Source organism: Aspergillus tanneri, assembly GCF_003426965.1.
Source record: "Aspergillus tanneri strain NIH1004 chromosome Unknown AapTan_6_pilon_pilon_pilon, whole genome shotgun sequence".
In the NCBI taxonomy this organism is placed as follows: domain Eukaryota; kingdom Fungi; phylum Ascomycota; class Eurotiomycetes; order Eurotiales; family Aspergillaceae; genus Aspergillus; species Aspergillus tanneri.
The window spans coordinates 870,450-895,763 of NW_022984633.1; the positions used below are offsets into that span (position 1 = coordinate 870,450).

At 44.7% G+C, this 25,314-nt stretch overlaps 5 protein-coding genes across 5 annotated transcripts; 3 read left to right on the forward strand and 2 right to left on the reverse strand.

Annotated features, from left to right (window-relative positions):
- Positions 1–6,240: 6,240 nt before the first annotated feature.
- ATNIH1004_008329 (uncharacterized protein) lies at positions 6,241–7,010 on the forward strand (the record flags this gene model as incomplete). Its single annotated transcript, XM_033572940.1, has 2 exons — positions 6,241–6,497; positions 6,554–7,010. The coding sequence occupies 2 exons, from the start codon at positions 6,241–6,243 to the stop codon at positions 7,008–7,010; spliced, it is 714 nt and encodes a 237-aa protein (XP_033423492.1).
- Positions 7,011–16,398: 9,388 nt separating this feature from the next.
- On the forward strand, positions 16,399–17,021 carry ATNIH1004_008330 (uncharacterized protein; the record flags this gene model as incomplete). Its single annotated transcript, XM_033572941.1, has 2 exons — positions 16,399–16,461; positions 16,518–17,021. The coding sequence occupies 2 exons, from the start codon at positions 16,399–16,401 to the stop codon at positions 17,019–17,021; spliced, it is 567 nt and encodes a 188-aa protein (XP_033423493.1).
- Positions 17,022–18,211: 1,190 nt separating this feature from the next.
- Positions 18,212–19,710, reverse strand: ATNIH1004_008331 (uncharacterized protein; the record flags this gene model as incomplete). Its single annotated transcript, XM_033572942.1, has 8 exons — positions 18,212–18,364; positions 18,424–18,534; positions 18,588–18,794; positions 18,857–18,883; positions 18,948–19,154; positions 19,228–19,489; positions 19,540–19,600; positions 19,659–19,710. 8 exons carry the CDS (start codon positions 19,708–19,710, stop codon positions 18,212–18,214), a joined length of 1,080 nt encoding a protein of 359 aa, XP_033423494.1.
- A 256-nt stretch (positions 19,711–19,966) lies between these two features.
- Positions 19,967–21,037, forward strand: ATNIH1004_008332 (uncharacterized protein; the record flags this gene model as incomplete). The annotated part of the gene is made up of 2 exons (XM_033572943.1): positions 19,967–20,272; positions 20,351–21,037. The coding sequence occupies 2 exons, from the start codon at positions 19,967–19,969 to the stop codon at positions 21,035–21,037; spliced, it is 993 nt and encodes a 330-aa protein (XP_033423495.1).
- Positions 21,038–22,886: 1,849 nt separating this feature from the next.
- ATNIH1004_008333 (MFS transporter) lies at positions 22,887–24,630 on the reverse strand (the record flags this gene model as incomplete). Its single annotated transcript, XM_033572944.1, has 5 exons — positions 22,887–23,179; positions 23,237–23,598; positions 23,655–23,862; positions 23,914–24,243; positions 24,306–24,630. 5 exons carry the CDS (start codon positions 24,628–24,630, stop codon positions 22,887–22,889), a joined length of 1,518 nt encoding a protein of 505 aa, XP_033423496.1.
- Positions 24,631–25,314: the final 684 nt, after the last annotated feature.

The window sequence follows — 25,314 nt, forward strand, 5'->3', positions numbered from 1 at the left end:
GCCAGGGTGCCTACAGCCGCCCCTATTCTACACCTATGTTTGCCATTTAAGCTACCTTTACACACAGGACTATAATGTACCCCGATCGACGTTTAATCAAGACCATACTTGCAAGACCGCCGACAATAGGAAAGGTAAGTCAAGCTTAACTCCAGTTAAAGCTGGTGGTTAATTTAATTTACAGCTACTATCTGGACTGAGCTAATAGTATCTACAGAAGCAGAACCTTCTGTCCCTAATACCGTACCAGTTCATAAACCAACGATCAACAGACCATTAACTCCTCTGAGCCGGTGTCTTCAGGTTGGTCTACCAGCAGAGACTGTTCAGACTGCCGCAGGCGGCCTTACCCAAAGACTTCAAAATTCTGATAATAAACTTGCTGCTAAAATTCTGATACATACAAATATATATTGTTTTGCACATCGCTTTTATCCGCGATTTTAAGGTCTTTGCGCTGCAACGCCTTTTACAAGCTCTCCTTACTATTATTTACCGTAGCCCACAGTAAGTTGTTTAATTAGTTAGATTTGAACATATTCTGGGAAGCTCGAGGTTTGCGACCTTGCCAAATTCCAAGGACATCTGCCTACAATGACTTGATCAGAGGAGTTCCTGAGCGTATAAGGCAAAGTTCATACGAGTTCAGGGCAAAAATTCCCCAAGCTGTTGTAATCCCAGCTTACTGTGCATCAATATATGTCTTTTTCCAGGCTTGGTGGCCAGTCCTTCGGACGTGGAACATTCCAAAATCTTATGCCAGCTGGACAGCTTGCCTCAGCATTAACAGCTTTCTTTGTCCTTGGAACATTAATCTGTAGGTCGCCAGCTCCGGCGATTGCGTAAATTTTGACTTAAATGTAACTACGTACACGCAGCTCATGACATCAACAGAGTAAGACATTACTAAGGCAGCTACAAGATGCTAATTATTTGTCGACCAAAATGGGTCTATATTACTGATTATTCAGCATCCGCTCGGTCCGACTTTGTTCCTTTGTTGACCATTTTTATTCAGTTCTCCCAGATAGATTCAGATAGTCAGAGACCTTGCCCTTCAATATAGATGGATCCTTATCCATAGATCAGTGATACTAGTGAATGAGACGAAAATGGTAGAACTCCGAAAGAGTAGGTCAAGGAAACACTCTTAGACAGTTCAGAAGTTGTGGGCCCCGAGCCCACAAGTTCCTGGTAGGAGGGAAGGCAACATTCCCTTTATGCAACTGCGTCCCGTGGTCTGTGAGAAGGTTGTTGATTGTCTATTACCTCTTCGACGAGGACTTAAGATAATAGCTATCCATACAAATGTCACGTGCTAATCCCCCGAATTCCTCCACTACACTAGCTCATACGCGTATTCAGCTGGCCGACATTATTCTAAAGGTTTCAAATTAAAAGACATAGGTAATTTATTACATACTAGATACTCCAAAAATACTGTGAAAAGTGCATAATTTATGTATTCACGGGAAAGTCACAAGTTTTAGTATGTTTACATATCCATAGATAATGTACCCGTCGCACCGCCTCCCCCCACTTTTTGTAGTGTTGGTGTAATGACAATACCGGCGAGCTCATTACGAAATCTTGAAATTTCAACTTTTTTATCGATTTCAATTACATTTCAAGGGGCTTATTTTGATTAGTCATTATATGCGGTGAGAGTATTGCAGCCAATAAGAGCCTATCCAGCCCAGATTCTGCCCAATTCTTTATCTTATCTAAAATGCCTAGTGTCACTGGTAGCAACCATTACCAATATATATATATTGACGGGGAGGATTTTAAACTAGTAATATTATCAACATCAGCATGGCTGAAGATTCTCCTGACAAGATCCATTACACCGAGATCGAGCTTCAGAAGTGCTTTGAAGTAGTAAGGGGCAGCACAAAGGTGACTGTACACCCACGTCCACACGTACGCTTTATTAATTTTGGCTAGGTCCCGCAAGTAAAATGCCTTGGGTGCTTCAAAGTTCGAGCGAAAAACACTACACGCCAGTGCGAGCACGTGAAGAAATGTAGCAGCGCGCAGGCTCTTATGGACCCCGAGAATACTCCTGGAAAGAGACAGAAACCATTAAGCTTCCCTACCTCTAAACCAAGTAGAAGTATTGATCGCTTACTAGCTCAGGTGTGTTTTACAGGAGGCAGGCCCTTTAGCCTTTTCGAGCAACAAGAGATGCAAGATCTTATTCATGCTCTAAATCCCGTATACCAAATCCCATCCCGCCATCGAATCGCTGATGACTTACTGGAGGAATCATATATCGAGATACAAGGGAAAGTTCGGAAGGAGCTACAGAGAAGTCAGTTTCTAAATATCTCTGTAGATGAGACAACAAATATACGTTCTCAACGGGTTATTGCTATGACTATTACAACACCCACAAAATCATGGTTTCTTCATCTACATGACATGGAAGATAAGACGCTTGATGCTGCTACAATTAGTGAATGGATTTTGGAAAGGCTCCATAATATTCTCTTGGAGCTTGATAAAGTTGTTGACTGGAAGAGGATTAATTCCATTTCAACGGATACCTGCTGTGTTATGAAGGCAGTATGGCAAATTTTGTCAGAGAAACCAGAGCTTAAGCATGCCTTTATGATTCCCTGTGACTCTCATGGTCTACAGCTGATTATGAAGGATATTCTTGATCCTAATGCTTCTAAGATCCCTAAAGTAAAAGGGGTTTTAAATCAGCTCTCCTGAAGTTGTGGTGTTCTTTCACCAATCTCCTCTTGAATATGCAAGGCTGCAAGCAAAGCAGATTGAGAAATGGGGCCATCGAAAGGCTTTAATTGCAGCAGTTATTACCCGATGGGGTACTCAATATGGCATGCTTACTTCTCTTTATGATTGCCAGGAAGCAGTTTGTGAGTGGGCTCTTATTACTCCTGCTGCTTCTACCATAAAAGGGAAAGAGGTGATTAGAACAACTAAATCTCATGCCTTTTGGTGGGAGCTAAAGGAGTTAATAAAAATCCTTAAGCCTCTGCATATTGCTCAGAAGGAATCTGAGGCCCAAAATTCATCAATCATGGAGGTAACGCAGCGGTGGTTAACCCTCCATGAGACTCTGCGGACGCTTGCTGCTCAGACATCCTTTAAAGATGATTTTTATTCTTATCTAGATGGCACTGGTTGGCAGACTCGAATGCTACGTCAACTAGAGCCACTTCACTGGGTAGCGTATCATCTTGATCCAGCAAGAGTTCCTGGCAAACTTGATGAGAGCGCACGACGCCATATTGAAGGTGCTTTACGACCACTTCAAAGCGAAGATGGAAGATCTACTGCATGGCATGAATTTCTGGCATTCCGGCAAAGAACAGGTGCTTTTTATAATTCCTCTTGTTGGGAAGCAAGAACACCAGCTCTCTTTTGGCTTGAGGCAGTAAGTTAAAGCTATATGCTATTAAGCAAGATACTTACCTATATTAATTTAGGCAGAATTTGCTCCTACTCTTGCTCCTTTTGCTCGCCGTCTGTGTAATACTGTTGCTAATTCTGCTGCAGCTGAGAGAGCATTTTCACAGATGAATCTGCAGCATACAAAGATCCGGAATCGGCTTGAATCTCACCGAGTTGAGAAGCTACTTTATATACAGATTAACAAACGACAATTTCGTGCAGACTCGCCACCTACCGTTACCCAAGAGATGCTTCTTGAGGAGGAAGATCAGGAGATAGAAAGAATACTGCTGCAGCGTAAGCAGGTGCAGGACTATCTATTAGAGGTGCTTGATACTTCAGACTCTGAGGAGGATATTCCACCGGACCCTGTGCCGAACCCAGTACCAAATCCAGCACCAGAACCAGCGTCGAATCCAGCACTTATTGCAGTATTAAGTTCTGCATTAAATTCAGCTTCAACTGCAACAAACCCGGCACTTGTTTCTGCATTAAATTCAAGACTGAATTCCGTGTTAAATTCAGCCTCAAGTCCCCCCCAGCTTTCGAATTCGCATACTGAGACAAAATCTGTACCAAATCCCCTTTTAACATGTCCCAGGCCTTCAGCTTCTATCAGAACGGGCGAAATCCATGGTATTGAAATAAGTAGTGGTACTGGTAGCGGAGTAAAGCGTCAGTCTGAATGGTCTCATGGGGTGGCGGACCATTATCAACAACCTACTCAACAGCAGAGGATCGGAGCTTCTGGTAACAAAGCACATGACCTTTAATATTGCCTATTTTGGATTAGCTTAATTTCAATTTCAATTTCACAGATTTTGATTTCATTTCAGGAGGCCAGATTTCATGAAATTTCAATTTTTGAAATTACATTTTGCCTTCCCTAACTTTTTGCAGTAGTGCAAAAAGTGCAAAAAGTGGGGGGAGGCGGTGCGACGGGTAACCGGTAGCCTAAGCGAGCCGGAATATTACATGCCACATTCAAGAATCATAATATCTCAACAACAACATATTGAGATGCCTTGAATTTTATTGCATAGACTGATATAATGGTCTATACATAGATAGTAAACCAAGAACTGTATATAGTGTATATTTCTGTATATTACAATATAAGGATTTTAAATACAGTTGTATTTAAGTTAAATCTGTATTGTAGGCTAGGAATAATTTATAAAATTTAAATAAAAGAAAAAGAAACCATGTACTATGTGCATAATATATAGGACTTAGCTTCAGTACTATATTTCTAATAGTGGCTGAGATATTAGGGTCCTGAAAAACACGAATTAGCATTGCATACAGTGGTGTCCGGCTGGCTTATATGTCCGGCTCCCTTACCGAATACGTTAACCCCCAAAACCGCGGTTTTCCAAAGTGAAAACCACAACCGCCCACAGTGCAGTTTGCGGTTTTGGTTATCCGCGGTTGTCCATGGTTTTGCCGCAGTCTAGACATGGTTAGCATTAGGCTCGTTTTTGGGATTTTGGGCTATAGTTTCTTCCCATGAACACCCTGTTGTCTGCCACACCTTCTCTTTGTATGGTGGTGGTTATTTAAAGTTCGAGATTATTCAAGAGCTATTTCCATTCTCTAAGGTTGTATGATTTGTTGGAATAAGTATAAGTGGAGTTTAAAGCCCATGGCTTACTTACGTTCGATCGCCGGAAACTTTTCGTCGAGGCAGATCATGACTTCAGCAATAAACTCTTCTGAGGGAACATTTCCCTCCTTAATTAATATAAAGTATTACGATATTCTACCACATTATACCTTTTGCTCGTTGCTCACAGAGTGGTAATGATCTGAATGGTAAACGACGGACAGTGCAACATGAGACAAGCCATTGTCTTTCTACTTATTAGCCAGTGGCAACTTGCCACCTTCTATAAAGTGGCTAGCGCGCAAACAGTTATGGAACGCGATCTGACCGGAAAGCTGACCCCATGTGCAGTAGGGATATAATCTTAGCGGCCATGATTTCTGTCGATCATTAACCCAATGTTGTAGTTAAAATGCCTGCAAGAGGCTGTACCAAAAGTGTCCTGCGGACTTACCGATATTCCTTGTCAATGCGCGAGTGACAACCTCGTTAAACTTGTGTCAGACTGCATGATTGCTAACTGCACTATGACAGAGTCACTTGGTAGGTAGACGCAATATCCTTCGGACAGACCTTCCGGCGCCACACTAACCTTCTCCCTCTAGAGCAGGTTGGATTCGACGCTGTACAATGCAATCGACCCCGGAATAACCGCCACCCACTAGTCGTGGGATTCCTAATTGGGGCACTGGTTGTGTCATTCACGGTGATCTTCCTGCGTGTTATATCCAGGATGTGGATAGCCCACAGACTATGGTTGGATGACTGCATGCACATCATTGGGGGTGTAAGATTGCTCCTTGGCATCCGTGAATGTTGTGGCTAAAACTTTAGACTGACAATGGAATTTGATATTGAAGGGATTTACAATACCTTTGGCAATTTTTGCCAATCTTTGTCAGTGCTACATGTAATCGCCTAACCCTTGACTCGTCTAACTTCCCAACTTTGTTGAAGGCTCCAATAATGGCTTTGGATACCATCTCTATGATATCCACTTCACTTCAATTTCCCAAGTATCACGCCTGCTTTTCTGGTGTAAGTCCTGCCAGCAGTCTTACCCCTTTCCAGCAAAACTGACCAGGGGGTTTACAGGGTATCTCTGTATAATATTCTGGCCTTCTAAAATCTTCTTTATTAAATTGTCTATTTATTTTTTTTATCTCCGCATCTTTCCAATTCGCACTTTCAGGGTGATCGTTTATATCTCCATGGGCATTTTAACTTCGTCTTTCCTAGTTCTTACACTGATGGCAGTTTGGCAATGCAACCCTATCCATGCCGCCTGGGACTATGACATCAAGGATGCGCATTGTTTAAACATCCCTAACATCGCATACGCCAATGCTGCCGTTAACATAGCAACAGAAATTATGATATTTATTCTCCCACTGCCTGTGCTTCGGACACTGCATACGCCGAGGAAAAAGAAGATGGCACTCTGTAGTATATTTGGCATTGGTGTGATGTAAGGCCACCTCTTCCCTAACGCAGGCATGAAGTTATTCACTAAGCATGAAATAGAGTCATTGCGATTGCTACGGCACGCCTTGGTACACTTTCCAATGTGGGAACGTACAATGACTTCACGTACGCCCAAGTGCCTGTTTACGTCCTCAGCTGCGCGGAAGTAGCGATGGCTGATATTTGCGCCGCTGCGCCAACGTTCTACGAAGTTGTTGTTCAGATCAGGCGCAATGCACTTCAAATGACCGAGCCCGACTCTATTGCGATGCAGCAGAGGCTTCCCAAGAAAAGTTCTCCGTCGGGGACCCCACATGCTCGCGGACATATCAATGACAGAATTTATCCAGGATCGATGAATTTATCTGACTTGGCCATTATGGGTCGTACTTGGATATCGGACAATCAGGATATAGAACATACTCCGTCCTTTTCTTCTCATCGGGACGTCTTGGCAAGCATTAACGCTCGCCAGGTCAGCCCAAAGTCTACTTGGAGTCAGGAAGAGGTGACGTGACGCAAAAGCTCCATTTCATGAAATATAAATTTCCTTTCAATCTTGCTCATTCACCCATAATCGTCCATACAAACTACGTCTCCCAAGTGTACTGACTGTACTGTATGTACATTTCTCCAAAAAAAATTTTGGAATCAATTCCTTAGGAACCGGTCTCCAAGACCTGTGCTAAGACAAGGACAGCAGATGTTAAAAGACTATCCTGCTTGCCAAATATAACAAAAATTAGACTGTCAATGATTCGATCCAGTTCTTTGCAAAGATCCACACTTCGTGTCCCCAGGACACGATTATTGACCCGTGATGGTGACGGCTGCGAGTATTGTACCCCTAGTGCAGAGCGCTCTTTTTCAGGTACAATACCTAGACGAGATAAGGTGGGCTTAAGAGAGATGTTGTTTCTACGATTGGGAGTCGATAATGAAATCAAGTAGTTTCGTGCAATCAATACTGCACAAAGGTTGTCGAGTAAATTATCTGCGATTTCTGGGAATATCTTGCGGAATGGTCGTGTATGGGCTATTATGACGAATAATCTTGATAATTGGAGATGTCAATTTCAGCATGCGCCGAGGGAAGTCTTTGACCGAATGATCGAGTTGGTCGATCGTCCACTCATGGTACCACCACTTCTCTAACTCTTTCTCCAATATGTTAAAAGAGAGTCTAGAAGAGGCTTGAGATTTCGGTGACTATCGTGTCCTGGGCGTAAGATTTGGCTTAGGAGGTGATTTTAGGCACTCCTGGCTTTGGGCCAGCTTGCCACAGACAACTGTTTCGTTGGCACTACCTGAACTTAGTGAGTTGGAGTCTGTGTATTTGTTCTCCCTAGGTTTTCGAAATGACTTCGGAGAACAACATTTATGTTTCATATAATCAGTATCTGAAAGTTCTACCGGTGTGTCCAGACTGGAGGCGGGTATCTCATGTTGGTGATAGTCCGGTGTAGAAGGGATCGTGCGCTGTGGTGGAGTCGGGATTAAACAACTCATCGCGGGAGAGGACTGATGCGAGATTTCGACCAGTTTTGGCCTTGTTTTACAACAGCAAGCACCTATCACGATATAAGTATGTCGTTTGTGCAAGAGAAGAGAAAATCTTACCAAATGTCTGTCAGAAGGAGGGGCTATCTGGCACTTTCTCCAGTTGAATTTCCTCAACCTCTCTCCCCTGGCCTCTGTTGTTTCCGCTGGAGCTGGTTGAAGCCTTTGTAGCGGGAAAGACAACACGGGACTCGGCTCCTCTCGCTAGAGACCGACTTAGAGCTGCTTCTCTGCGACACTATGGAAGTATCAGAGAACTTCCTACCCTGAGAAGAATCCACATCCGAAGAGGGTGCGGGACACACAGACGACATGTTTTCCGAGGCAGTCGACACAGGTGTGAGTTCCCATCATCCGAGTCACACTGTCTAATTAGTTTGGGATGTGCCATGTGTACATCATTAGGCTCGTTGTTTATATTTTTACTCTCTGGGTTCCTTTCCGATGTGGGAGTGTTGTACCAGTGAGAGGGCTTGGCCTTAGACCTGATGCCACAACTTTTTGGCGTATCTTAACCAGCGTCCGAATCATAGTCGGGTTTTAGAAAGAAATATGCGGATGACGCTGATGGCTGCGATGACTTTGACTTAGAGAGAGGAGGGCTACAGAGAAGACCGAAGGTTTCCATGCTTGGCGTAGTGGGATTCTGATTTGAACGCCATGTGTGCAGTGTGTGGTTTCCAGACAGCGTCTGTGAGACTCTGGGCTCACTGGAAGATAATGGGTCATTGTCAGAGGAAGATGATGGTAGATGCAATCGGAACGGCTGCTTCAACCTGCGCACCGATCGAAAGGGTGAAATGTAAACAGAAGCTTGGTCTGCTGCGCCGCATTGCTTGCGACGTGCCATACTCGGATTGGTCTGGACAAGGTGAATTTGAAGGATTAAAGGAGAGGAAGTTCTGCGGATGCTGCCTTCTCCAGGACTGTACATTGGGAGAGTAATGAGAGAAAACCATGTCGCGACCGAGGGACAGAGAATGGTCGCCTGCTACATAGCACGAAGGTACGCTTCTGTTAGAGTACGTTGGAAAATTATTCGTAGACATCGTGTATAGATAAACAGGGTAAAGGGTCTCAGAATTACTTTCGTACGAACAAAGTCCACTGAGGACATGATGGATAAAGGAGGTTCAATGAATATCAGATGTATTGGGTTGACAATTAACAATATGGATGAACAGAAGGTGTTGTGAATCTACAGTAGGTCAGAGGAATTGGCATTGAATAGAGAGAACTAAGCCATTGAATTGGATGAGCGAACTTACTTAGTATACAGGAATTTATCTGTGGAAGACGAGACCACAGGTTGGATGAACATCATGTTCATCCGACTTGTGTCCTGGTGGAAGACATAGTAATACCACTCTTCTTTTATTATTGTGAATCAGCTAGTCCATATATGACCAAGTAGTATACATCCCTGCCAATAAATTTCATTAAATTTGATTTACTGTATTATTTCTTTCCCTATATTTAACATATAGTTTTCTTATATTAAATATAGGCTCTACTTTGGATTTCTCCACACTGTAGTGCATTAAGGTAGATCATTATAATGTATTTAGATAAGTATTAGCTTTTTGTTTAGTTCTCTTTAATCTGTCGTTAGGTTTAGCTTTTTAAAATGTGAGGATAAAATTAGTCATGGTTTCCTTACATTTATCTAAAGGAAGTGGCTACGCATTTTTTCGGCCGCATACTGCTAGAAAATAAGACCGGGCTAATGTTACTATTGGCTATCGACGTCGCTAGGAGTTACCTGCTACCTTATCAAACTCACAAGATTATGAGGGGAGCCGACTGGTCGCTGCTGACCTTGAAAGCGGCTGGGCTCTTCCCAGAAGACTGTTACATATCCCTATTCAATAATGGGTATCCGCAATTTAAGGCATAATAAGGTGGATCCAGAGGGACACGCCCGTTTAAAGTGTCTCCCAACTGTAATTATATTTACTGATTTGCACTAAGACATGCCATTATTAATGTTGCTTCTTAATCTAGAATATCCCAGCTGGTATCAAACAGATAATAGCGTCATGAAACCTCGTAGTTTGCCATTCCCATTCCCCACCCCCACATTCGTACGGACAGACCAAATAGGTCTTGGATTCATGTACCCTCAGTCTTCCAAACAGCACGCCAGAAATCAGCAACGAATCACCACCTTCCACTAACAACTCCTCAAAATGTTTATTGTCACCAAGTTGTCCAAGAGCAGACACACTATAAGATGTTGCTAGGTTTCGCAGAGCACTTATCCCGTGGGCGTGGCGGATCGTATCGGAATATACGAATCGCACAAACTCAATAACTCCTGCCACGCTCTGGTGATAAAGGGTAAAGTCCTTCAGGGTTTGAGAAAGCTTAGAGAGAAATAGCCCACAGAGGGAAGCGATTGCGTATTTTTAGTTAGTCTATTTGCTCTGCCCATCAGGTGGCCATGACTGGCCCCATGGAAGTGGATACCGCAAGGTATACTATCCTACTCTTTCTTTCTAGCACAGTGACCCACATGTGCTTTATATAAATCATTTCCGGCCTCGTCGGCCGTGCAACTATGGATCGTAATTAGTCCTAGGAGGACGCTCAATAAAATCCATTTGGAGCCAGGAGGAGGTACGTCTCATATCAGCGAGCTGCAAATAGGGTTCGACGGGTCGTCCCGAAGAATTGGTATCAAATTAAATGGGGTGATCCAAAAGCCCGAAGCCGACTGGAAGTAAACTAACAGTGATATTATTTGTTGACTTGACACCTAATTCGTATACGTCTTTGACAACCAAACAAGCGATCTGATTCTCGTAACTATCTAACTAATGCTTCCTATATAACAATATAAGGACCTAATGGCGTGGCCACTAACGTTGTAATTTGAAATAACCAATTGTGGGTTAGCGGTGCGTCTTAGGTTGACATTATTATTCTGTCTATAAATGATGAGTAGGGTGTCTACTTTAACATCAGCGTTAGGAGATTTAGACATGTAAATGCATGACGACGATGACAAGCCATCAATACTTGCGCCTTAGCAGAGTCCAGCTTATGGTTTCTCGATATCATTTGGTTTTATGTAGCTTAGACAGTTCAATTACAATTCAGCTGCTAGATTACACGCTTGGTAGTATCTCATAACGGCAGGATAAAAAACAATATATATGTAGTGGCTATTCAGCTTTCCACACTTCAAAGGAGAGTTGAGTTTCCATGATGTCCTGACCTCCAGCAGGCACATCTGCCACAGATGAATTATTGTTTATGCATTTGCGAGCCAATATCCTGAAAAGATTCCCGGCCTATCTCGAACCTTGCAATCACCAATCATGCTAACAAACCAGGCGAATCTATTCCAGAGGAAGCGCAAAAAGGCAGCTATGTGTTGTTTCCTTGATTCAGAGAGCGTCGTGAACGGGTAGTTTTCTTGGTCTCGGTATCTTTACCGCCATGCATATTACTCAGAGTCTGTGTAATATCGTTGTTCCACACGCTCTGCTCCTTCATGAAGTCCTCCAATTCTCTGGCTAGTTAGAATACGAACATTTATAACAAGCTCAAAGAGTGAAAGAGGTTAAGACATTCCAAGGCAGACAGAAGTGTGGTAGATACTGTATGAATAAGAGAGGTACTCCACTTACTGGACTCTTGCCTCAAGACTAGAAATTATCAGTAACCTTTGGCATTCTTTGATGCAAAATTGATCTAACATACCCATGCAACACGGAGAGAGCTTCGTCTATATTTATGTTGTTGGTAGTTGTTTGGACGTTTGCCCACATTTCCCATCCACCAACTCTCTCATTTTCAGCCTCAGCGGTATCGACGAGCCTATGCCCATTAAGTATCTCATCTAGCTCGCTTTGATAGTGGCCACTCCTATCTGGTGGCAAACGTGTGGCTTTGTGCGGCCGTCTGGGGGGTTTGGACATGCGGACTTGATCGGTTCCTGATGCGCCTGACAGTAATTGTCGCAACCGCTCAACCCGTGAAGGGGGTTCAGTATTGCCCTGCAACCGATGTGTTACGGCCATTTGAATGCGACAAAGATTATTGAGATCATTGACAGAGACGTCGCTAGTGTCCCTGACAGTATTTGTTTCAGGATCCCATACAACGTACATATGAGTTCCGCAATATCCAACAATATAGACGTTCTTTGTGTGCGGGTTAAGCTTGGTGTTAGGCTTGCCGGCTGATTTCGACGCGCCGTGCAGGTGCAACGTGGCGGGTGAGCCAAATTTAACAAAATGCTGAAGTTTAATATCGCTATTTGTCCACGCGGAATATAGCGTAACATGCGAAGAAGGTTTCACGGTAGGATCTGCTGTGGTAGATCCTGGGCGTTAATCGTTATATAAAAGTGCTTTCGTAGGCAGTTAATTAGTGTGATCTATCGCCATTTAAGGTGCTTGCGGCCATAGCCAACATGGCAGGCCCGAGTCAAAAATCATGGCGAGGACACGGGCTATAAGTATACGGATCCGCGCTCACTAACACCATCTTGCCATGGAGAATCGGCTGCAGTTGGTTCCCAATGGATGCCGTATTCTTTGCAAAGTTGCTAAGTTTGTTTAGTAAGGAATTCGCGATCACTGCGTGCGTACGCAGGTGTATTAAATCCTTAATTTTTAATATATTTTAGCTATTACCCGAACATGGGAATAGCTTCGCTTCGGGATTAAAAAAAAATAAACTCAACGCTTTCGAGTAGCGTCGTCTGTGATTAACATGAAATATTACATAGTCTTAAGGCCAGGAGGTGTATAATTATTATCACAATCTAGTGTTGTACCTCTACCTATAATATTAATATAAATTCGCATTAGTAGTTTTTTTTTGCCGCGTGAGGAGCAGGATCCTTGTAATTCTGCCGGTTTAACGTGCTTGTTTGCAGATTTCGTAGAAAGGCATGGCTTTTGGCCCTTTAACTTTTATTGCCTTAATCCTAGCGAGTTGTAATATAGCACGAAAATGGACATGGGATAGGCGTTGATGCCATTCCACCATGGTGGTGCTTGGAATAGGCGCTGTGGGCTTATATTATTTGGATTAAATCGCGTTGACAACCAGACGAATAAGGTATCAATCTAAATTTTCTGTTAGACTAGCAGATAGCAGGACGCCTGTAGGACTTTTAATAAGAAAATATTTCTGCGTGATGTTGCTGTCTAAAGAAATATTAAATCCTTGTTAATCTAGCTGCCGGAAGGATAGCAGATTTAATAGGATAGTTAGTATATAACATACAGTAGGGATATTAGCGCCGTGCAGAGATATTATACTAATTCCCTTAGTCTCGTGCGTGTATTAGCCAGCGTTATTAATAAATACCCCTAGTAGTAATTGTATTATAGGAGGGAAAGGTTTAAATATTTTAAAAGGCTTAAACTTAACATCTTGGTATTAAGGTACTTATAAAACATCTCTGCCAAATTACGCTTTACAGCCTTTTCTTCTTCCTTCATAGAAACAGGAGGAGGAGATACAGAGGTATTAGATAAAGCCACAGAGGAGCTATGCAATAAAGGCTCCTCTGTCTTATCTAGAGGCAGAGCCCATGGATCCATGATCCATAAAAATGAATTGGTATAATATAACACCAGAACGCGGTTTAGAATAGGAGGTGCGTGGAATAAGGCTATTCCCAAGTAGGAAGAAAGCAGTGAACGTGGGATAGCCAATAAAATGCTCAACTAAAAACTACCACTAAACAGTTAGCGCCTTGCCAGGCAAGGGGATAAGCAAGATAGCCCTGGTACTGCCCTCAAGCAAATATATGTTGTATTACCAGGATCCCCACAATATCTCCCATCTGGTTTGGTGACTCCCATGGCACCTAACGGGAGAACGTAAAGTGGGTGTTCAGTCGCATCCCTCCGAGTCAACTGCAAAAAAAAAAAAGGATCCGAGTCGGCTTTGAACGTACACTGTGAGACTTCGAATAGTCCCCTAAGAGGCGATGGAAAGAGCTAGGACAATGGTTATGTGGGTCATTTCTATCATGTTATTAACTTTAATGGGAAATGGATAACGCGCAAGTTCGGTTTTGTTTTCGAGCCTAGTGGTATTTCTGACCCTGGGGAAGATGTCAGGACTGAAGTCCGTATGTTTTGATGTTCTGCTGACTTTGTTATTGTTATCATAAATCCTACATATCAGACATTTTTGATACCGCCAAGACTCTATATGAGCACGCTTACTTCTCCCTTTGCATAGGAACACAAGTTAGAGCAAGGTTAATCCTGGACGCATCAATACGCGCTTACTGTGTGAGGGTTTGGCTTGTCATTGCTGACTTGCGCACTTCATTTTTTCTCACCAAGGTACGAATGTGTTTGCTTCTTCAGCCAGCCACCCGCAAGATTCGAACCGCATCATTATATGAGACTGCACAGTCGATGCGAATTACCATCACCGCAGGCTGTGTCCATCACCTGTGCAGACTGTAGCATGTGATACGTACAAAAAATGGCTCGCTGCAGCGAATACGTAATTTATCTGGAGCGTGAACAAGCTTGCAGCTGCATTGAATGTATCACCTCAGCTTTCCACAATACATAGGATGTGGATGCTCTTCAGAGACTGCATATCTTCATTGTGGCGTTATAGTCAGGACAGGATGACCCGATTAGCGTATACTTGCTATGACAAACTAAAAGGAGGGTGGTTCAAGTAGAGATCCTACAGTGGTTGGAATTATTGTAATGGCACAATCATCGGCACATCGTGTCTCAGCTCTCACAAGTTCGGGGTCTTCTATATTTAGCTTATTTACCTCCTTTTTGCTCCTGCTTCACGGTTGACTGACTTGGAGGACATATCACCGGTAATGGGTAGTTATTAATTCCTAGGAGCAGCGGTCTAGACGTCATGCTGGAGGAAGTAGGTGGTTGTCGAACTCTTGACTAAGTAATAATGTTGGCATGAATCTTGAACATCAGAGAGACTCAGTCAACTCCGCGATCTTCTCGCATTATTGTAGGTTATTTGCATACAAGCAATGAGGCTTGGGACTTCTCTCTGTCTCACCAAACCGACCCTTAACATGTCATACTAATTTGCCTACTATTCAGCAATTAGTGCGACGAAGGGAGGGGTGAAAGATATAACAGATCGACTTTATACGAGATTGTTAAAATGTGGGACGTGGATGATTGCCAAGTATCTGCTTTATTACCGCAAGGGATGTCTTCCCCTTCCTAGGGTCTCCCTTGGGCCTAGTCACTGCATCAAGCGTCGAGTAGGGACCGTGATACTTTCCAAGCCGTATAACTGGGGCCTATATCCAGGCCAGGTGTGGGCTTTGTTTTACTAACCACCCAGGCAACGTTACATTGCTCTATATTTGTTGTTACTGTGGCCTCCTCTATTCATGCCAAGCTCCGTTTAATTGGTAATGGCTAGATTAAGCGGGTAGACTAACATAGGGAAATGACGAATACAAAAGGGTGGCGCGTTAGGGTCAGGCGCCTGAGACACGGTGGGAACCGGGAAGCTGATCTCGATAAATTCGGAGAGCGGCGTATAAATTTTACTTGCCATGGGTGGTGTTAACATACGGTATACCAGCCATAGACTTATCAGCGTGCCGAGTCACCTTTCAACTATTCTGGGGGTCCAACCTATGATTAGGATGCTGGTGAAGATCGAGCAAAAAACGACTCCTTTACCGCTCCCCTTGCATCATGTATACGACTCGTTTGATACCCGTGGTATACTGGGGGAATGATGCCTAGAAGTGTGGAATAGACATGGATCCCAGTAGCATTTCCTCTAGTCTATAAATCGGCGGCGACTTTGGCTCGCATATAACGCCAGCAGGTCTGCTACCGCATTAAATTAAGAGAAACAAGTCTAAATCCACAGTCCGTGACGTCGGACGGGAACATGCAAGTTGCTCGGCTCTGGTATAGCAAGTCCGTAGTATACCAAAGCGGCAATAATTAAATATCACACCCCTGTCGACTGTTAGATTCCGGTGTGGCATTTCATATTGGCCCAGGAGAGCCAAATCTATGCCTGAAAATGCGGATTAGATTCCGACAGTCTGCCCGTGGTGTATAAATTGAAGGCCATGCCTAACCCAAGTATTTGATTTTTAAAATTCGCTACCTAGTTTAATCGAAGCTATCTTCAGGCGATTCAGGCGCCATTCACCCACATTTATCGTACAAAATTAGTTTCGAGAAGCACGCCACTCACCATGTATGTTGCCCTGTTTCTTAAATACGACTAATTATTAACTGGCCTTTGTAGGATAAAAGGTACTGCAATATTCCTCATCCTATCGCTCGGGGCTCTTTGTGTATATTCGCAAGGCTCCTGTCAGACAAGCACCGTGAGCGGCAATGCCTGTGGCGAATATTCAAACGGCTGCCCAGGAGCTACCTTCTTCTCCCCTAGGGGGGACTGTAAGGAGAGCTTCGAGCTTGTTAATAACGCTAAGTGCTGTTGCGGATGTCCTAAGAAGCAAGTTGACCGTCACCACTGCGTCGTTAAGTTCTACGCAGACCCATATATACAATACAAATCACCCCAAAATGTGATCGGCTTCTGTCAAGACCAGAAGCACTTCGTCGCACGGGACCCGAATGATCTTTTCTCCTATGAACAGTGCAAGGCGGCCCAAGAAAAGATAATTAAAGATATGAATGCGTTCTACGACAAAGCATCGGGGAAGCAAAATACGGTACGGTTTAAGGAAATGGGCGGCCGTGCCAAGGTCCAGAAGAATAGTCAGGGTATCACATACTGGGAGTTCAAAACGAAAGAGGGGGTAGAGCAGATGGACGCGGAGTACAACGTTACAAAATCGTGTCCATCGGCTGGAACCAGCTTTCGGCCAGCGTCGTGTGTTCTTCAGAAGCAAAATCCGTGCAAGAGCAGCCTGCAGGGACAATTTATGGTTTCCGACAATACTGGGTATGATCCGGGGTATCCGGTTAGGAGAGAGCCTACCTGGAACGTGTAGAGGACACCTGCACCCGAGGGACCTGAAACCCACTAGATGGTCTTTTGCTCTTGATATTTTTATGTGCCCTAGTTGTCCAGCTTGCAGTGAGTGGCGGGTGGACCCTAGGGCCCCTTTTCCTTGTATTGCTGCTTTCGGTCATTTCTCGAGCTATTCTCGGAGGGGACATTTGGTGTTTGGTTGGCCAGCCTTGTGTTTTTGTAATTCAACTGGTTGGTGCTTTGGTTACGGTATGCACAGCCTACTTATCACCCACACTACTCCTGAGCTCTTGAAATAATTTCTTCCATGTCAACACGCTTTAGTGTTAACCCAAGGCTAAGTTATGATATTTGTGCTATGCTTTAAAATTCTTCTGATATTCACTATCTTCTAGAAGAGCCTTAATTGCTGTCATATTATCTGATCACACATATTTATATTACACAACGTTGCGAGTCATACAACGAGCACCTGAGATAATGAGACTCAGCAGGCAATTGGGGCAACCACTCTTGATAGCCTAGACCATTCCTAAACATTATGCTGAGGCTTATGGCCTCAGCTGGAATGTGTCACTGCAGATGCATGCATTGCCTGGAATTTTTTTTTTGGGGGGGGGGGAGGCGTGTGATATTCATGCCACATAGCTCCTGTAAATTAATCCTGCACCTAGTAAACAACCACTCTCATGCTTTCAAGGGACGTAGTTATGTTGTGCAACCGCCAAATGGTACCAAGTAACCACTAATTGCGTAGGAATTAGCTGCTAATTACATGTTTCTTTGCCCCCTTTTTGTCGTCGGAGAGAAGGAGTAAGACGTGGCTGGCCCCGGGAGACCGAAATCATGGCGAGCTGAAAACTATGCATATTATATAATCTTAGTCTATCTCCAACGTAGAGTACTAGCAAGCACGCCCTTGGAGCAGCCATAAATAGTCCTTCCTTTGTATAGTCTCGCTGTCGTTGCAGAACACAGACCTTGGCTCCTCTCTATTACATTGACCGTCATCTTGGGACATACAAATCTTCGAATGTTAACCTTCGCAGGTATAATGCATATCCCCTAGATAACTGCTATTGTCCTTAGTCTTCTTGTTCCACCGTATGGAGCACAGGATAGTGGCGTACAGCTGCAGATATGCCACGCTGATGGAAAGATTAGCTCTCAAGACTTATCAAACCTCCACTGAAGATTAATACTTAATCCCTATGCACGAGCGTGATCCCCTTGAAAATGCGACATTCCACTTTTCGAACTCTTTGCCGTGGTCACCCAATCATCTCTCGGGGATAACTTCCCTGGGTCGGGGAAGATTTGCGGGTTGTAGTGGACCATGCGAGTGCCCATGCACACTAATGTCTAATATCGCAATTATTAAGCCAGAGTCCTCGTGTAGAGAAGGTTGCTCGGCCACTTACTCCTGGCGGGATGTATTGATCTCCAAGCCAAATCCCGCCCTGAGGGACGATACGTGGCAGTTCCCAAGGAACTGGGGATGTGAGCCGTAGAGTTTCCTTGATTACTCCTGTCTAATATCGTTAGTTAGAAACTGTTTGCTACTTAAATTCATGTTGAGATATACAAGATAAGGAAGATTTCCTAGTTTTTCGTAAGTCAGGAGACCGTTGGCGGTTTGCTGCAGCGGCCACAGCTCTTCAGCTAATTTTAACCTTGCATTAGTATGGGTGAGAAGATAGTATATGGCCCAAGTAAGTGCATATGATGTTGTATCATTTGCGGCAAAGCAAAAGATAAATGCCTCATCTATAAGAGCCTCCATGTCGGGGGCCTAACGCCTTCCGGTGGGGCCATTAATAAATCCAGCACCGTAGTTGTCTTATTCGCGTGTACATCACGACTTAAGCCTCTGGCCTTGGTCTATTGTTCACATTTCTAGTAATGTTAATGTTCATATCAATATCCGGCTGAGGTATCAACGTACCTGTCGAAAACTGACATATGCTGGGAAGACCCGTTTGGCTATACACAGCGGAAGCCTGCGAGCAGCACGTGCGAGAATGGGAACGTGCTTTGTAAGATAAAAACTCTTCGTGAATAATGTCATGCTCCTTAAAAAAGGTGGTTCAACTTCATTTGATATTGTTAGGTTCTGGGTCTTGTTAAATAATAGAGCCATGATAGCATCTACCTACAATGGACAGGGCATTGTTAGTTTGATAGATTAAAAAGGGGGCCGCTTACCACAGCCAGCATATACAGACCGTCATACAGCGGAATAGCTGCTGGATGTTCAGAGGCTTCCCTGCTTCCTGGAAAGTGGCAATCTTAAGAAGAGCTCTCTCCACGATTTGTTCAACATTAGGGGCGAAATTGTCGACCCGTCGCTTTGAAAACAAAGGCCTCACAATGGAATGGCGAATCATGTGCTTATTTGGATCTCTAATTAAAGGCAAAGCTTCGTAAAGGTTGAAGCTAGCGTAGTATCTGGGATCTTTGAAAAAAGGCGTGCCGTTTTGAAATACCCTTGCAAGGAACTCAGCCACTTTTTATAGATGACAGGCGACATGACTTACTGGGTAAAGAAAGACAGATCGTTTACATGGAGCTTATTGGGACTGATGCGGACAATCGGGCCTGCTCAAAGTCAGACAAGTGTTATAAGGTGTGGTCCCGCCTGATGCGAAAGCCATACGTTCCTTGCCAATAACCTTCTTCCTTGCCCATGCCCACCCACCGAAGGCCATCTTTTTATGCTAGGAATGCTTATTCCTTACTACCATGTATAAAGGATGAAAATAAGGAAGGATTAATTACCACAACCTTTGAGCCAAAGTGACACAATCACTATAAAGGGGCTAGCTCTGTGATTACCCTGAAGTAGCTTACCTATAAGTGCGCAGAAGTAAGCTCGCTTACCTATAACCTTTGTCTTCAAAAAGTTCCTGATATAACTGCAATTCTAGACTCAGTCTCGCTATTCTTATTACTTGCAAGCTTAATATGGAGTACATATGGCATGCTGTCAAATCGTACTTTGGGGAAACATCAACTCTCTGGTTTCAGACTCATTGCTGTGACTTAAAATCACCGTCCAAGAAGAACGACAACGCTTACTACGGTGTGGAAATTAATGAAGACGCTATGCGTATCTTCTCGGGCATGGGAGTTGCCTGTCGCCCTCCATGTGCATGCAGGGACATAGACCGTCTGAGTGATTATATCGACAAGTCCATTCAAGCCTACCGTGGTAAACACGAGAAGGACTATACTCTGTACACAGCAAAAGGAGATACGAATATTGAGGAAGTTTGCCAGTATGCCCTTCGTGACGCCCTCTAGTGGTGGGCGCAATGGCATGGATCCTTGGACGCGCACTGATGGAAGCACCTGTGGGTGGCGTTTTCCACTGTTTCCGATGATATCACAATTCCTCCGCAGGACTTGGCGGACGGATCTTTTCGTCTCTTGGGGAATCGGTTATCGGACGTGCTTGCAGGTCTGCGTTCAGAGGGTGTTCATCCAGACGATGTCAAACTGCTAGAAATGCATCTGTTGAGGCAGTATACTGTGCAATACCTTGAGAAAGTGGACCCAGAGCTTCGCAGGCAGGTATTGGCAAAGACTACCCTCATGTCCCAATTCAGGGTGATGACAGAGGGCGCCCAAGGAGCAGCCCTCGTCGTTCTTGCCGCGAGGGGAGTTAAGTCTCTTGGGCGCCGAGACTGTGGGATTGAAATGGCCGGCATATGTAACTGTCTCTCGATGGACATAGCGAAGGAGGTTCTAGGTATACTCCGAAATAAGCGAACCGAATCTGTCGCGGGGGACAATCGCGAACAGCTCAAACGCGAGTTACGCTGGATTTATCTACGAAGCCTAGAGTGCCTGGATACACATTGTAATTCTACCTTTCTCCGGCGGTTTGCGACCTTAGGGTTCCACTTTGTGTTCCTAAATGACCGTTACCGAGAACGGGTGAGACATGTTCGACACCCCATGACGACGGATCTACGCCATCTGATCATCTCTTACTCGAAAAATTTGGGATCTACCAGGAAAATTCTCATTTAGGCTGAGAATCCTGACTGTAGTTTGACTACATGGACAATCTTTGGACGCAGGCATTCTGTTTTCATTGCTATGGTTGAGAATCAGTTACAATAGTAGCCGTTTGGATTGAGCGAAGACCACCGATCCAGACTGATACTCAATGTTATGTCTCGAGAAACCAGCCCAGAGAGCCTTCGATTGGCTTTGGCGTGACACTTTCAATTCTGGGGCCATAGTTGAGTGTATCTAAATTTGGCGAATCTACGTAGGCCAAAGATCCTTGACAAACAGCCTGGATCGTTTTACTTCCCTTTCTAGGAGGTGAAAGGAACATGTCTGCCATCCATATCGTTATCTGACGTTTCCAACAGCTCCAGTATCCCTTCTTTCCCACTCACTCCGTCCTTGGTACTACAGTACCGTCTGCCAAATTGATACCGACACACAGCTTTGAGCCCTAAGAGAAGGATGCACCCTTGGTTGTAGGTTGGTTGTATTTATACGTTGACCTCTCGCCTTACCGGCGATATACAGGGAGCAACTATCGCTATCTACTTTTCTCTAAACCGTACATGCACCGCTCTATAAAAACGAACTTTTCTGATCTAATGACTCTTATGCGTGCAATCGGGCTGTCAGACTTAGGGCTGCTATACGTTGTGCTGATCACCGTTCCTGGGAGATCAGACCCCAGGAAGGGAAGCGGTCTTCCCGGTCTGGATAGCGTCATCTTTCACCACCTGGTGCCGCTTTGGTCCTTAATGTGTTATCTCAACCCCATCTATGCACCATTAATACGCCTCCCCAGCGGGTGACGCACTTTATCTCTCCAATCGCCTCCTCTTATTTCCATGAAGATTGCATAGACAGTCTGTCCACCTTTCTCTTAATTTCGGCACAAAATTAACCTTGCCTCAGGCATTGCTCGGTTTCTTGCTCCTTATCCAGGTCATGCCTTTCTACCAGGAAACTCAGCGTAAAGGCGACAGCTGCCAAAGAGCAGCAAGCGATCCAGACGTCGCGCAGACTGTGCGTATAGGCGTGTCGCAATAGGTATCAAAAAAGTAGTAGGATATTTTTTATAAAATTGGATAAACACAGACAGGGAGAACTCCAGAATTGCTTCGTTCGGGGTAAGGGAAGGGCTAGGGTGAGTATATCTGGAATGTCACAGTTAGTGTGTGAAGTATGGAGGAAAAGGAGCAAGTGGCGGGCAACGAGCAACAGGGGCCATACTCCTAGACTCCTATGATAACCAAGTTCGTCAAACTTGCCCATCCGAGCCAGGCAGTGGCTGGTTCTGTAAACATAGCTCCAGAGAAGAGTCTTCATTCCAATCAGCAAGAAGGGTGTCGGACAGCGTCATTTTTAGGTATTGGGGGTGGAGGGTAATGCGACTGAACCGTCAGTGTATTCCCAATGTTGTATGGGAAGAGCCATAGTGATGATGCCCCATGGCGGTCGCAAGTGATTGAGAGGCATGTAGCAGTAATGTTTGAGACGGGTTTCCAACACGGGGCTCGCGTGGTTTTAAGATATTAAAGTTTCGCTCGTAGTCCATGCTTACCGGTAGTCACATGGAATATTCCATCACTCAGCAGGTTATCACTAATCACCACCGTTCCACTTATACCCTATCCAGTTGTAAAACACGGGCATAACTATTATATTAGCTCTAAAAATTTATTCTCACATTGTGGAAAGCACTCGTAACAAATATGTAAAATTTGAAAGTCATGACCCTTAACTTTTATTACTTTTCCCTTTTTGGTTCTATAACTACTGCTTGCAACTTTCTATGTGACTAAAATGTGACGGATACGACGCATATGAACGAAGCTAAAATCCATTCCGTCCCAGGTTGCATACCTTAGCCGCTTAATGCTGTAGCGAATTTGGATTTCTTCCTCAAGGTAGAAGAATATTTCATGAAGATAAAGGGAACTGGCAAAGCCAAGCAGGATATGCCCCCCAAAAGACTAGAAGCTGGGCCAATTCCCATATTCAAGAACATAGGTCTAGCAGCCAGGGGCAGCCCACAGGCCAGCAATGATCGTAGAAATGTGTTCCCGGAGATCGCGCTCGCCGCATATGTGCCATAAGTATCTACCAAGAAGTTGAGGCATTGCTGGAACACAACGTTGAAGCCAGCACCGATAAACCCTTGCAGGCATGTTAGCCCAGCTCCTCCTCTTGATTGAGGAAAAATGGGATACTCACCCCCTGCAACCACCGGCGACAACCAGCAATGCGGTGGCGATGCTGTCCAACCAAACCAAAACAGGCCAGCAGAGAAAAAGAAACCTCCAATGATCATTGGCGGCAGACGTGCCTCTGGCACTGGTTGACCACCATTTTTGACCATGGCCCTCACGTATAGAGGCTGGTTGGCGATGTTGATGAAGAGGGCGCAGAGTACACCGACGAAAATACCCAGAATCGGAATCGAGGAGACGACTAAGCTCCACTGACGTTGTTCATAGAATACGATCGGATAGACCTCGATACTGAGGAAGAGAAGTCCGTAGACAAATGAGGCGTAGAGCGCAATGCACGTCAGCATTGGCTCTGTGAAGAACATGCTATCCATGTACTGGGTTAGCTGGCTGCAACAGCACGCATAAACATGACCACGCACCGCAGAGGCCTGTGAAGGTGTTTTGTGACAGCGTTACGCGGGTGAAGCTTTTCATTCTCGCTGGGATGCCAGAATCGCTCATCTCCTGTACTCTCACGCATACGCTTCGCCTTGTGTTTCAGTAGGACAGGGCCATACGTTTCCGGCAGGAAAAAGAGCGCAACAGCCCAAACCACGAACGCTACTATAGCTTCCATGTATGCAGTCCCTGCTACAGAGTCAGTATATAGGTCTTGAACTGCTAAGTAGAGAAGCGTACATCGCCATCCCAAGTGTGGATTGACTGTGAGCGCTGCGCCAATAACAGGAGCCACTGTTGGACCCCCTACTACGCATAGCGCGAGGAATGCCATGGGCACCCCTCTATCCTGGGGATCATAAATATCCCCTAGTGCCGCAGATACGTTACTAATGGGCGCAGAGCCAAAGACGCCGCCTAAAAATCGAGTAATGAAAACACTTGTTGCGTTCCTGCTCACTGCAGTTCCGATGCTGAAGAGTCCCAACACGAGAACCGGCGGCAACATGGACCATTTGCGTCCACATATTTCACTAATGGGCGCCCAGAGCAATGGGCCCAGCGCAAATCCTGCTCAATTAACTTTGAATACCAAATGATTATCGCGTAACTACGACTATCTGCTGACTCACCTAGGACAAACAAAGATAGCACCAGTACCGTTGCCTCGATGCTGACGTCCAGATACGCCGACAGTGTTGCTGACGCTGGTGTCATAATGGATGATCCCAACGAGCCAACAAAGGCCAGCATACCCATTTCTATGGTGAGCCATAATTTGTAGTAAGGTTTCCAATTTTTTGGATTCTCCTTATCACCATCTTCGAAACGGACCAGGAAAGCATCCCGGTCGTCGTCTGCCTTGGTTAGCGGCTTCATGCTTGTTAACAGTGGGTACAGACCATTCTGCAAATCCAAGTTGGGCTGCCGGAGCCGGTAATTCTCTCCGCTGGGCATTCTGATAGACGGTGCTCCAGCGTGTAGATCGCGAGATGGGGGTTTGTGGAAGACAGAGTCCGTCAGTCAGCGTACATGGTAAGTTTATATATATGGACACGGGTAACTATATATTACCAGAAAATACCTGGTACAGCTTATAATGGTTTCCCACCATGTTGTCATGGTCGAAAGAGAGCAAATTGGCGGTCGCACGCACAATTAGTGGACTCAAAAAATGCCGCACGTTTTTTGGACGCTATGGTCCACTTCGTGCTAGTCCTGCATTCCTTTATTTCGACCAACTAGACAACACTAACTGACTGGGATACAGCCTTGATAATCAGTTATTAGGATCAGGTCGGATTTATAACCAGATTTCCTGCCATTGACACTGTACACAGTCACAACCCTAAGAGATTATTCGGTTACAACCTTCGATGGAGGAATGCCTCTATCTACAAGCAGCATAGCTGTACAGCCGATGCCTATGGCTTCTTATGTAGGGCTTCCAGCACAATCGCTGTTGTTATTGAGCTAATAACTTGCCCTGTAGTTGAACTGGGTGCGTAGCCGCCTGGATGTTCCGCCGAAGCCGGCCCACCCTGTAGCCTACAGCAGGGATATCACCCTTCCCATTGAGTCCCAGTAGTAAATTTTGTTATTAGATGATGCAATCTAAGCACTCTCTGTTTCGGCCGAAGC